The following is a 13405-nucleotide window of genomic DNA, read 5'->3' as shown; positions in this document are numbered from 1 at the left end:
CACCCGCTGTTAAAATTGAGTCCGACAGGCGTGGTGGAGACTATATACAAGTATATGTTTTAAAGTACAGAGAGAAAAAAAATTGAGTCCAGCGGGGTGGAGGAGGATTATATACAAGTACATGTTTTAAGAGTCCCGATCAAGTTACAGGTTCAGTCGGTCGGGAGCCTTGATCTGCCGCTGGGAGCACTGCAGTGGTCGCAGCGATTCCGGTGTCGATCTGGTCCTCGGTTACTCCGGGAGCGTGCCGCAATCCTCGTCATCCTCGGGTGTGGGCAGGAGGAGGACGGATTGTCCTGGGGCGGGAGTTGCGGCTGGGTGCGCCGGGGAAGGGGAGAGTGACGCTGGGCGGGAGGGGTGCGTGTGTGTGGAACCTGCTGGTGCCAGGTCCCTGAGGGAGACAGAATCTTGGTGACCGTCGAGGTACGCTATGTAGGCATACTGTGGGTTGGCGTGGAGTAGCTGCACCATTTCAACCAACGAGTCTGCCTTGTGGTGTCGTACGTGCTTACGGAAGAGTACGGGTCCGGGAGCTGCAGGCCAAGTCGGGAGCGACACCCCGGAGGTGGACTTCCTGGGGAAGGCAAAGAGACGTTCATGGGGGGTGTCATTAGTTGCAGTGCATAGGAGCGACTGAATGGAGTGCAGTGCTTCGGGGAGGACGCAGGAGGCTAGGAGATTTCTGGATCGTAGGGCCAGCTGGACGGCTCTCCAGACCATCCCATTCTCCCTCTCCACCTGCCCATTTCCCCGGGGGTTATAGCTGGTCGTCCTGCTCGAGGCGATACCCTTGTTGAGCAGGAACTGATGCAGCTCATCGGTCATGAATAAGGATCCCCTGTCGCTGTGGACATAGGCGGGGAAGGCAAACAGAGCGAAGATGTTGTTGAGGACTTTGATGACGGTGGCAGACGTCATATCAAGACATGGGATGGCAAAGGGGAATCTGGAGGGGAGGGGCCCTTTGAAGTCCATGCTGAGGCGTTCAAAGGGGCGGGAGGCCTTCACCAGGTGCGCACGGTCTGGCTGGTAGAAGTGTGATTTGCACTCTGCACAGACCTGGCAGACTCAGGTGATTGCCCTGACTTCCTCGACGGAGTAGGGCAGATTGCGGGCCTTGATAAAGTGGTACAAACGTGTGACTCCTGGGTGACAAAGGTTGTCGTGCAGAGTCCGGATTCGGTCCACTTGTGCGTTGGCACATGTACCTCGGGATAGGGCATCGGGAGGCTCATTGAGCTTACTGGGGCTATACAAAAGCTTGTAGTTGTAAGTGGAGAGCTCGATCCTCCACCTCAAGATTTTAGCGTTTTTGATCTTGCCCCGCTGTGTGTTGTTAAACATGAAATCTACCGACCATTGGTCAGTGAGGAGAGTGAATCTCCTGCCGGCCAGGTAATGCCTTCAATGCCGCTCAGCTTCAACGATGGCTTGGGCCTCTTTTTCGACGGATTAGTGCCAAATATTGGAGGCATGAAGGGTTTGTGAAAAGAATGCCATCGGCCTGCCTGCCTGGTTGAGGGTGGCGGCTAGGGCGACGTCTGATGCGTCGCTCTCGACTTGGAATGGCAACGTCTCATCGACTGCGTGCATCACGGCCTTGGCGATGTCGGCCTTGATATGGTTGAAGGCCTGGTGAGCCTCGGCCGTTAGGGGAAAAAGAGTGGATTGAATGAGTGGGCTGGCCTTGTCCGCATAATTTGGGACCCACTGGGCGTAATAAGAAAATAACCCCAGGCAACGTTTGAGGGCCTTGGGGCAGTGGGCAAGGGGGAGTTCCATGAGGGGGCGCATGCGGTCGGGATCGGGCCCCAGAACTCCGTTCTGGACCACCTAGCCGAGGATGGCTAAGCGGTTTGTGCTGATCACACACTTCTTGTTGTAAGTCAGGTTGAGGAGAGTGGCGGTGCGGAGAAATTTGGCAAGGCTGGCGTCATGGTCCTGCTGATCGTGGCCGCAGATGGTGACATTGTCAAGGTATGGGAAGGTGGCCCGCAGCCCGTACCGGTCGACCATTCGGTCCATTTCCCGTTGGAAAACCGAGACCCCGTTGATGACGCCGAAGGGAACCCTGAGAAAGTGGTAGAGGCGGCAATCTGCCTCAAAGGTAGTGTATGGGCGGTCCGCCTTACAGATGGGGAGCTGGTGGTAGGCGGATTTTAGGTCCACAGTTGAGAAGGCTCGGTACTGTGCAATCTGATTGACCATATCAGATATGCCTGGGAGAGGATACGCGTCGAGCTGTGTGTACCTATTGATGGTCTGGCTGTAGTCCATGACCATTCTGTGTTTCTCCCCAGTTTTCACCACTACCACTTGGGCTCTCCAGGGGCTGTTGCCGGCCTTGATGATGCCTTCCCGGAGCAGTCGCTGGACTTCAGACCTGATGAAGGTCCTGTCCTGGGCGCTGTACCATCTGCTCCTGGTGGCGACGGGTTTGCAATCTGGGGTTAAGTTTGCAAATAAGGAAGGTGGATCGACCTTTAGGGTCGCGAGGCCGCACACAGTGAGGGGTGGTAGGGGCCTGCCGAATTTCAATGTTAGGCTCTGGAGGTTGCACTGGAAGTCCAGGCCGAGTAGTAAGGCACCGCAGAGGTTGGGGAGGACGTAGAGGCGGAAGCCGGTAAACTCCACGCCCTGGCAGTGAGAGTGGTTATGCAGTGCCCCCGGATCGCCACGGAGTGGGATCTGGGGGCCAGGGAGATTCTCTGATTGGCGGCGTGTACTGCGAGGGAGCAGCGCCTTACCGTATCGGGGTGAATGAAGCTCTCAGTGCTCCTGGAATCCAGCAGACAGGAGATCTCGTGCCCATCGATTTTCATGTTTGTAGAGGCAGTTGCTAGGTTGTGTGGGCGAAAATAGTCAATCGTGACTGAGGTGAGACGCGGCTGGTCGTCGATAGTGGAAAGCGATGGGGTGCCTAGGGGGCATGGATCCTGGTATGATGGCGGCACCCACGGGCCGCATGTGTCGTGGGGAAGACAAGATGGCGGCGCTTGATGCTCCTGGGGAGGACAAGATGGCGGCGCCCATGGGCCGCACGTGGTGGGGGTTGAACAATAGCGGCGGCTGAGCGGGCCTGGCACACCGCAGCGAAGTGCCCCTTCTTGCTGCAGGCCTTACAAAGGGCACTCCGGACCAGCCGTGTTGTCGGGGGTGTTTTGACTGCCCACAGAAGTAACATCTGGGGCCCCCAGGGTTGGTCGGCGGGCGTGCGGCACAGGCGTGGGGTTGGCTGAGTGGGGTCCCCGATGGTGTGGCCGTCTGCGGAGTCCACGATGCGTAGGAGGGGGCCGCTCGGCCGGGGCTGTAGGCCTGGATGTTGCGCGAGGTGATCGTCAGTGAGAGCGCAAGCTTTTTGGTTGCCGCGAGGTCGAGCGTGGCCCCTTCTAAGAGGCGCTGGCGGATGTAATCTGACCTTATTCCCATAACAAAAGCGACCCTCATAAGCAAATTCGAGTGTTCCGTGGCCGTGACAGACTGACAGTCACAGTCTCTGACTAGGGGAATTAGAGCAGGCCAGAAATCTTCAACTGACTCACCAGGGAGTTGACTACGAGTGGAGAGGATGTGTCTGGCATAAGGCGTGTTAGTCCGCTGAGCGTAGTTTTCTTTCAGTAGCGCCATGGCGTCGTCGTAGGTCGGCGCGTCCTGGATAAGTGGAAAGACGTTGGAGCTCAGCCGCGTGTAGAGAATCTGAATCTTCTGAGCTTCCGGGATAGGGTCTGGTGCAGACCTGATGTAAGCTTTGAAACAGGCTAGCCAATGTTCAAAGTCCTTTTTGACGTTACCTAATTGCGGATCCAGCTGCAGGCGATCCGGCTTGATGCGGAGGTCCATCTTCTGAAAACTTTAGTGTATTAAATTGATGCACGATCAATTACACAAAGACGAGAGTTGAATGCAATCGAGGCTTTAATACACTAAGATGTGTGGCCTCCTACAGCAGTTGGTGAAATGTATGGGGAGCACACATATTTATACTCCGCCTACTGGGCGGAGCCAGCAGGCAGGGAACTACTCCTGTACCTGTAGTACAGGGCCTTACCACAAATCACCTAATATATACATCAGTGGTGACTACCACAGCCGTTACCAATGGCATTTCGGGCCTTGGATGAGTGCCGGGGTATTGTGAGGGGGGGAGGGAGTACTGGGTGCCACTGTACACCGATGACCTGTTGTTGTTTACGTTGGAACTGCTGGAAAGCATGGGTAGAATCATGGGTTTTTCGGGTTATAAATTGAATGTAGGGAAGAGTGAGGTGTTTCTGATTAATTCTGCGGGGCGGGGGTGCGAACCTGGGGGCTCTGCCATTTAAGGTGGTAAGGGAGTAGTTTCGGATCCAGGTAACACATGAGTGAGCCACAATACATAGGTGGAACCTGACAGGATTAGTGGAGGGGATCAAGGGGGACTTTAAAATGTGGAATATGCTGCATCTGACATTGGCAGGTAGGGTGCAGGTGGTGAAGGTGAATGTGCTGCCAAGATTCCTGTTTGTGTTTCAGTCCCTCCTGATTTTTCTCCCCAAGGCCTTTTCTCAGAAGGTGTATGCGCTAATCTTGGAATTTGTGTGGGCAGGGTAGGTGCCACAGGTGAACAGGGCTTTGTTGCAAAGGCAGAGGCAGGAAGGGGGTTGGTACTACCAAACTTGTTGCATTATTATTGAGCAGCAAACGTGCAGAAGGTGAGACGATGGTGGGAGGGGGGAGGGGACAGATTGGGTCAGGCTTTAGGAGGCGTCTTGTAAGGGTACAAGCCTGAGGGCTCTGGTGAAGGCCTCGTTGCCGCTCACTCCGAGGAAGTATAAAGGGACTCCGGTGGTGGTGTCATCAATAAAAACCTCGAACTAGCTGAGGAGGCACTTTAAACTGGGTCACATGTCGGCATTGACGCCATTGTGTGGAAGCCATAAGCTCGGGGGGGGGGGGGGGGGTGTGGACATAGGCGGTGGCGGGAGGTGGGGCTGCAGTGGGTTAGGGACATATTTTTGGAGGAAACGTTTGATGGGCAAGAGGAGCTGCGGGAGAGGTTTGAGTTACCAAGGGGAAGTGAGTTTAGGTACTGGCAGGATCAGGACTTTGTGGATAAGGAATTCCCTTTGTTTCTTTAGGTACTAGAGTATATACGCTTCTGTAGGAAATGCTGCTCCCGGATGAGGTGGAGGGTGGCAGGATTGGGGATATATATGGGTGGTTGGGAGAGCAGCGCAAGGCATTAGTGGAAAGGATCAGGCGGAATTGGGAGGAGGAGTTAGGGTGGGAGATAGGATGGAGACTTTGGTGTGAGGTAATGCAACGAGTGAACTCAACCTCCTCCTGAGCGAGAATGAGTTTTGATACAATTTAAGGTGGTGCAAAGGGTCCACATAACTCGGGCTCGAATGAGTGGGTTTTTTCCGGGGGTAGCAGACGGATGTGAGAAGTGTGGGAGGGGGCCAACGAATCATGTTCATATGTTCTGGGGGGGGTGTGAGGAGTTGGTGAACTTTTGGGAGGCCGTGTTCGGGGACTTTTCGAGGATTGTAGGGGGTTGAGGTGAAGCCGGTCCCTATGGTGGCGATCTTTGGGATGTTGGAGGTGCTGGAGCTGCTGGAGGGGAAGGGGGGCCGATATCGTGGCCTTCGCCTCTCTGATTGCCCGGGGATTGGTACCTTTGAATTGGAGGTTGGCTACAACACTGGGGATCGTGGCTCGGCTGGGGGATCTGTATGAATTTCTCAGGTTGGAGAAAATCACATTTGCCGTAAAGGGGTCAGAGAAGGTACAGTGGAAGCCATTCATGGCTATGTTTGAGGAGCTGTGATTGGGGGGGGGGGGGGGGAGGGGGATTAAAAGGGAAAAAATGTACAAACTGTATACTTTGATTGGACGTTAAGCTTGTGTTATTTTGTTGAATGCGTTTGGAATAAAATATCTTTTGGAAAAAAAATAGAAGCCAATCACGATGCAATTGCATCTTTCAGATTTCTGGAAGACCAACTATACCCAATTATTTTTGTTTTCCAATTAAGTGGCAATTTGGTGTGGCCAATCCACTCAACCTGCACATCTTTGGGTTGTGGGGGTGAAACCCACGCAGCCATGGGGAGAATGTACAAACTCCACACAGACAGTGACCCAGGGCCGGGATTCGAAGCCAGGTCCTCAGCGCCGTGAGACAATTCATGTGATGAAATCTCCAGGAATACATTTTTTAGTCACCATTGGCAACCCTTTAGATAAACCTGTGTTTGTTTGCTACACGTAACTCTCCCAGTAACTCCCGTGTTGAGAATTTAGGTGACTGCAACCAAAAATAGATGGAAGCAAATAAAAATACAGCTTTAAGCATTAGCTTCTAGAAATTGCCAAATCATCGCACATTTTATATGAGGTGGGCTGAGCACACTATGCACTTTAGTGATAAAAAAGGGAATTAATTCCTGGGTGCAATCAGTTACATCTAATTTTCATCATGATTACTATTTAAATACCACTATTGCATAACTTCAGGGAGTAGCAGATAATTGTTGAAAGGACAGGAGTTAGGTGGATATTTGAGGTAAAGTCATTAACACATATATTGCTCCACCATTGGGGAGGCGGTGTCATATTGGTATTGTCACTAGACTGGTAATCCAGAAACCCAGGCCAATATTTTGGGGACCCAAGTTTGAATCCCACCAAAAACTTGAGTTCAATAAAAAATCACGAATTAAAAGTCTTATGATAAGCATGAAATCATTGTTGATTGTTCCATGGAATTCCTAAAGTACAGAAGGAATCCATTCAGCCCATCACGTCTGCACCGACCCTTTAAAAGAGCACTGTAATTAGGCTCACTCCACTGCCTCCATAACCCCGTGCATTGATCATGGCCAATCCACCTAACCTGCTTACATTTGGACTGTGAGAGGAAACTGGAGCACCCGGAGGAAACCCACGCAAACACTGGGAGAACGTGCAGACTCCACACAGTCACCCAAGGCTGAAATCGAACCTGGGTCCCCGGCACTGTGAGGCAGCGGTGCTAACCACTGTGCCACCATGCTGCCCTTATTATAAAAACCCATTTGGTTCACAAATGCCCTTTAAGGAAAGGAAATCTGCCATCCCTACCTTGTCTGGCCTAGGTGACTCCAGACCCACAGCAATGTGGTTGACTCTTAAATCGTCTAGCAAGCTATTCAGTTCAGGCACAATTAGGGATGGGCAATAAATACTGGCCCAGCCAGTGACACCCACATCCAATTCACTAATAAAGAAAAACCTCTCTCTCCTTTTTAAGCTGTTCCTTGACCAAACTTTGTCTGATGACTCAATATCAATTATTTTGTCTAAATTCCCTCCAATGAAGATTCTTGGGATGTTCTGCCACATTAATGAATATTAATATTACCGCATAAATATTACCATATGGATGAAAACTTGTTATTGATCAATGCTTTGCACTTGATTTGGCAATCTCTACCAGAATATTAATCAAAAAGCACGGCAAAAGGGTAGCACGGTGGCGCAGTGGGTTAGCACTGCTGCTTCACAGCGCCAAGATCCCAGATTCGATCCCGGCTCTGGGTCGCTGTCTGTGTGGAGTTTGCACATTCTCCCCGTGTTTGCGTGGGTTTCGCCCCCACAACCTAAAGATGTGCACGGTTGGCGGATTGTCCATATCTTTTTATTGAAACAGTAATATGCTAAATTGCACCTTAATTGGAAAAAAATTAATTGGGTACTCTAAATTTATTTTTAGAAAAGCACGGCAAAAAACAAAAGAATTTTGTTTGTGATCTCAGTAAAGGCCAGAAAGGTTGAAACAAATAGACTGGATGAGAATAACCTATTCGGGACAGACTCCATTAATTTTATCATGGCAGAAAAGTAATCCCTAAATGCCCAGATTCTCAAAACCAAGATTATAAGTGGAAGAGTCACTGGTGCTGAATTTAGACATCAAGGTTTAGACCTGAAATTCTAAAGGTGCTGAGAACAAAGAACATTACAGCACAGGAACAGACCCTTCGGCCCATCAAGCCTGCACCGATCCAGATTCCTTAGTTAGACCTACTACTTATGGCGCTAATGATCTGTATCCCTCCATTCCCCGCCTGTTCATGTGTCTATCATGATACACCTTAAATGTTGTTAATGTGCCTGCCTCCACCACCACCACCACTGGCAACGTGTTCCAGGCACCCACCACCTTCTGGTGAAAAGTTTTACCCGCACATCACCCCAAAACCTTCCCCCTCTCATCTTAAACCTGTGCCCCTTGTAATTGAGTAGTCACCCTGGGAAAAAGCTTTTGACTATTCACCTTGCTTATACCTCTCGTGATTTTGTAGACCTCAATTAGGTCTTCCCTCAGCTTCTGTCTTTCCAATGAAAACAATCCAAATTTATTCAACCTCACCTCATAGCTAACACTGTCCAGACCAGGCAACATCTTGGTGAACCTCCTTTGCACTTGCTCCAAAGCACGCACGTCCTTCTGGCCAGAACTGCAGGCAATATTCCAAATGTGGCCTAACTAAAGTTTTATACAATTGTAAAATGACCTGCCAACTCTTGTACTCAAAGCCTCGGTTGATGAAGGCAAGCATGCCGTAAGCCTTCTTGACCACCTTATCCACCTGCATTGCCACTTTCATGGAACTATGGACGTGAGTGTCCAGATCCCTCTGTATGTCAATGCTCTTAAGGGGTCTGCCATTAACTATATAATTCACACCTGAATTTAATCTTCCAAAATGCATCACCTCGCATTTGTCCGGATTGAACTCCACCAGCTATTTCCCTGCCCAACTCTTCAATCTATCTATATTCTGCTGTATTCTCTGACAGTCCCCTTCACTATCTGCAACTCCGTTGCTAGTATGATGTTTTGTACCAGTCAGAAAATCTTGATGGATTATCGCCAATGATGTTTATGGCTAGTTTTTCCAGCCTCTGAAACTCTTCTAAGCAGATTGCCTCTTATATGGACAAGCTTATAGTCGTTATATATAACAGGACCATTTTCTGAAGTATTTCTATGTACTGCATTTAAATTCCGCCTACCTCTGTTAAAACGCCTTCATTTGCGTTTCAAGGAGACAAAACCAATGCAAGCAAATCGAAAAGGTGACAAGCAAGTATAAATGCTGCCAGACTGAAGTCCTACCCTCAGAAAGGGTGGTGAATGTGTTTCCCTACCATTCATCAGTAGAGAGCTCCCCCAGCCTTTTAGTAAATTACCCAAACCAGGTGTGGGCAAACTTTTCCGTGTAAGGGCCACATTCAGAAATTCACAATTTTAAAGGGCTGCATAGTATATTAAGTAAAATAATTAATATTTAAAATAGCCAAAATAAAAGGTTTTTAAAGAAAAAAAAAGCAATTAATTTTTATTAATTAATATTTTAAAGTAGAAACTTTACATGAAACACATTTATTTGAAAAACAAAGTAACTCAGTTTAAATTTAAAAAAGCAATTAATTTTTATTAATTAATATTTTAAAGTAGAAACTTCACATGAAACACATGTTGTGCCGAGCAATGATCACCCTACTCAAGTCAACGTATCCACCCTATACCAGTAACCCAACAGTCCCCCCCATTAACCTTATTAAAAAAATTAAAAATAAATTTTTTTTAAAAAAAACATTTAAAAAAATTTTTTATGACTTGATCTTGGTGGGCCGCATAAAGACCTTTGACGGACCGCATGCGGCCCGTGGGCCGTAGTTTGCCCACCCCTGACCCAAACAATATTAAGAAATAATTTAGGAAGTTGGTAGCACTTTGGAAAAAGCCAGCACACACACAATGGGGCCAATGAACTACAGCTATGCTCTTATGATTCTAAATAATTTAAGTAGTGGTGGTGTGTCCGTGTGCTTTAGACTTGGAAACATTTAAAAACTTTGTTCCTTTTGATCTGATAGCTTTCCTGGTGACAATAAAAGCGCCCCCAGCAGATGAATGGGCGAGAAAGACCAGCCCACCACTATTTGGAGACCACCATCTCAAGAAAACTTTCTGAGGACTCAGATATGGATTAGAGACCTGGCTTTGGTTTCAACGGTGAGATCAATGGCAGATCAGCAATATGAATGAGGAATAAAATAACAGAATTAAGGCATAAAAGCTGCTATGAGCTGTATATTCTCCATGGGGAAACAAATTGATTCATTTTTCGTGGTAACCTCGGTATAGAGATCAGGTAGGCCACATATGGCAAATAATGAATTTAAACTCACACTAAATCTGAGATCAGTCAAAAGAGACTGGCAGGTTCAAGATGTAATATAAACATTGCTTCAGACAACTTGTTTCAACTCTTGTCTGTGATACAGTTTAAAACGCTGTTGCCTTCCCTAATCCTAGTCTGTGATAAGGTTTTAAAATGAGAATTACTTATTTTGTACTTCACAGAGTCCCACATAATCGTGAAAATGCACGAGTCAACAGTCAGCACTCACCGTGTTGTAGAACTCAGCAACTTTCTCTGAAAACTGAAAATTGTCTTCGCACCAGTCGATTTGAGAACTTTGGTATGCAAACACATTGGCCATGCTGGGTCTTCAGTGAAAGATTTGTGTGCTCATAAAATGAAACATAAAATCGTCTGCAACAACAGAAAAAAAAAACTAAACAAATTAAAAAGCTTGTGTGTCTGGTACAAGGAGAGAGCGAGGGAGACGCAAACGATATGAATTATTTAAGATCAACCTGCAGGTATCCAGAGTAATCAGAACTATTGTCATGTGATGTCAGCCACAATCCGTCCAGGGAATTTCAGCTCAAACCCATAAACAAAAAAATCCCAGTAAACAGACGCAGATATGGTGAAATAGTTAGAGACCAGGTTGGACTACATGCCGGAAGGTGTCTTGCATTCCGTAATAATGATATTAACTCTCTTACCCACCCCTTAACCCTTACAGGGCTTTGTTAATGCCAACACCATTCCTAAAATAACGAAAGACGAGTGCCCTCAAACTAATTAAAAGGGACATTTTTCCATTTTTTCCCCCTAGATGTACAAATGCGGGCTTCAGATCTGGGATTGTGCACTGTAATATTCAGAATCCTATTTAGCTAAATTACGATTCGGTACAACCCTTCAAAAAGTTAAAAGATTAAACCTCCACTTGTTAGCTTTAATAGGCTGTGTCCTTTGGAATTTTGGCCTCGTCAAACCTGCTTTTTTGTTCTGCAGGCGCCGTTTCATTGTTGAGAAGCCATGTATACTGTTTCAAAGCAGCTGTCAGAGGTGTGAGATGATTGTGCCTTAATAAACATTTTTTTAAAAATTCATTCACAAGATGTGGGCGTCACTGGCAAAGCCCAATATTTATTTCCTAACACAAACTGCTCTTGAGATTGTGGTGATGAGTCACCTTCTTAGAGCTGAATGGTTTGCTCAGGTGTATAAAGGGGTGGGAGTGTTGGATAGTACGACTATCATAGAATTGTTACAGCACTGAATGAGGCCATTTAGCCCAGCGTGCTCATGCTGTCTCTCCCTAGGAGCTACTCAGCGAGGTGCATGGTCCGACCTTTTCCCTGTAACCCCTGTAAACGTTTTCCCTTGCGATAGTTATTCAGTTCCATCTTGAAAGTCACAATTGAATCTGCCTCCAGCACGCTCTCAGGTAGTGAGGGGGTGAGAAATCTCTGCTGTTTGTCGGAATTTTGACTTTTCGATAATGAAATTCTGCCCTTTTCATTTTTTTCGGATCCTAATGACTCGCTACGTAAAAATATTTCCTTCGTGTCACTTTTGTTTATTTTGACAAACACCTTAAATGTGTCTGGCTTGATTGGGGTAGTGCAGTCGCATCTACACCAACCCTTTGAAAGACCACCCTCTCTAGGCCCAATCCCCCACCTTATCCCTGTAACCCCATCCAACCCTTGGACACTTAGGGGCAATTTAGCATGGCCAATCCACCTAGACTACACATCTTTGGACTGTGGGAGGAAACCAGAGCACGGAGTGCCACTGTACCGACCTTGTTTCTTATATATTTCAATGATGTAGACTTAAATGTGGGAGGCATGATTGAGAATTTTGCAGATGATACAAAAAATTGGCTGTGTGGTTGACAATGAAGAGAATAGCTGTGGACTCCAAAACAATATCAACAGTTTGGCTAAGTGGGCAGAGAAGGGCCAAAGGAATTCAATCCGGAAAAGTGTGAAGTAATTTCATCTGAGGAAGCAAGCTAGCCAGTGATTAAAGTCCTTTTTGGCGTCGCTTGATTGCGGATCCAGCTGCAGGCGATGTGGTTTGATTCGGGGTCCATCTTCTAGAAAACCTTACTGCAATAATTTGATGCACGATCAATTGTACAAAGACTAAGGTTGGATACAACTGTGGCTTTATTGCAGTAAGATGTGTGGCCTCCCACAGCAGCTGGCGAAATGGCTGCTGAATAGAGGACACGCTCCTTCTACTGGACGGAGCCAGCAGGCAGGAGCTACTGGCGAACCTGTAGTGCAGGTCCTACCTTACATCACCTAATACAGGTGTAACAGTGGTTTACCACAAGGAGGAAAAACAAAGAAAGGGAATACTCAATAAATGGGAAGATATTTAGAAGGGTTGAGGAAGTGAGAGACCTTGGAATGCATGTCCACAGGTCCTCGAAGATGGCCGGACAGGTGGACAAGGTGGTTTTCCTTTACTGGGTGAGGTATTGAATACAAATGCAATTTAATGATGGAACTGTGTTCAATGCAAGTTAGGCCACAGCTAGAATTTTTGCTACGGTTCTGGTCACCGCATTTCAGGAAGGACATAATTGCTCTGGAGAGAGTGCCGAGGAGTTTTACAAGAATGTTGTCTGGGCTTGAAAATTGCAGCTATGAGACGAGATTGGATAGGCAAGGGTTGTTTTCCTTCAAACAGAGGAGGTTAAGGGCTGACCTAATTGAGGTGTAGAGAGCAAAGACTTGTTTCCCCCTAACTGAGGGGTCATGTACCAGGGGGCATAGATTTAATGTGATCGGTAGAAGGATTACAGGGGAAATTAGGAAAAACTTTTTCACTCTGAGGGTGGTAGGAGTCTGGAATTCGCTGCCTACATTGGTGGTTGAAGCTGAAATGCTCAATGCATTTAAAATGTAGCCGGATTGGCGTCTGCAGTATTGCAACCTGCAAGGCTACAGACCACGCACTGGAAAGTGGGATTAAAATGAGTAGTTAGTTTCTTTTTTGATTGCCATAGATATGGTGGCCTGAATGGCCTCTTTCTGCCCCGTAACTTTTTTATGGTTCTATGGTCTCCTCTGGTCAATGGGAACAGCGTCTCCTTAACAGCTTTTTCCAGATCCCTCATTATTCTGAATGAATCTTCTCTAAAGAGGGCAGCCCCAACTTCTACAATATATCCTCATAATTAAAGCTTTTCTTTTTTTAAACTACATTTAGAA

General features: G+C 47.4%; 1 protein-coding gene and 1 long non-coding RNA gene across 4 annotated transcripts in view; one reads left to right on the top strand and one right to left on the bottom strand.

The window, feature by feature from the left end:
• The window catches only part of acer1 (alkaline ceramidase 1), a 45062-nt gene extending 34470 nt beyond the window's left edge, over positions 1-10592 (bottom strand). For both annotated transcript variants that reach the window (XM_038778236.1, XM_038778237.1), the window contains exon 1: positions 10447-10592. In XM_038778236.1, the coding sequence (XP_038634164.1) occupies positions 10447-10539 (93 nt within the window). In that variant the 5' untranslated portion in view covers positions 10540-10592. The remainder of the gene's footprint in view (positions 1-10446) is intronic.
• LOC119953693 overlaps positions 1-11284 on the top strand; it is a 67233-nt gene extending 55949 nt beyond the window's left edge. For both annotated transcript variants that reach the window (XR_005458078.1, XR_005458077.1), the window contains exons 3-4: positions 9910-10048; positions 10400-11284. This is a non-coding gene — a long non-coding RNA (uncharacterized LOC119953693). The remainder of the gene's footprint in view (positions 1-9909; positions 10049-10399) is intronic.
• The last annotated feature ends 2121 nt before the right edge of the window (positions 11285-13405 follow it).

Source organism: Scyliorhinus canicula, chromosome 18, assembly GCF_902713615.1.
Source record: "Scyliorhinus canicula chromosome 18, sScyCan1.1, whole genome shotgun sequence".
Classification (NCBI taxonomy): Eukaryota; Metazoa; Chordata; class Chondrichthyes; order Carcharhiniformes; family Scyliorhinidae; genus Scyliorhinus; species Scyliorhinus canicula.
Note: the sequence above shows the minus strand (reverse complement) of the source record. Positions and strands in the feature narration are given on the sequence as shown.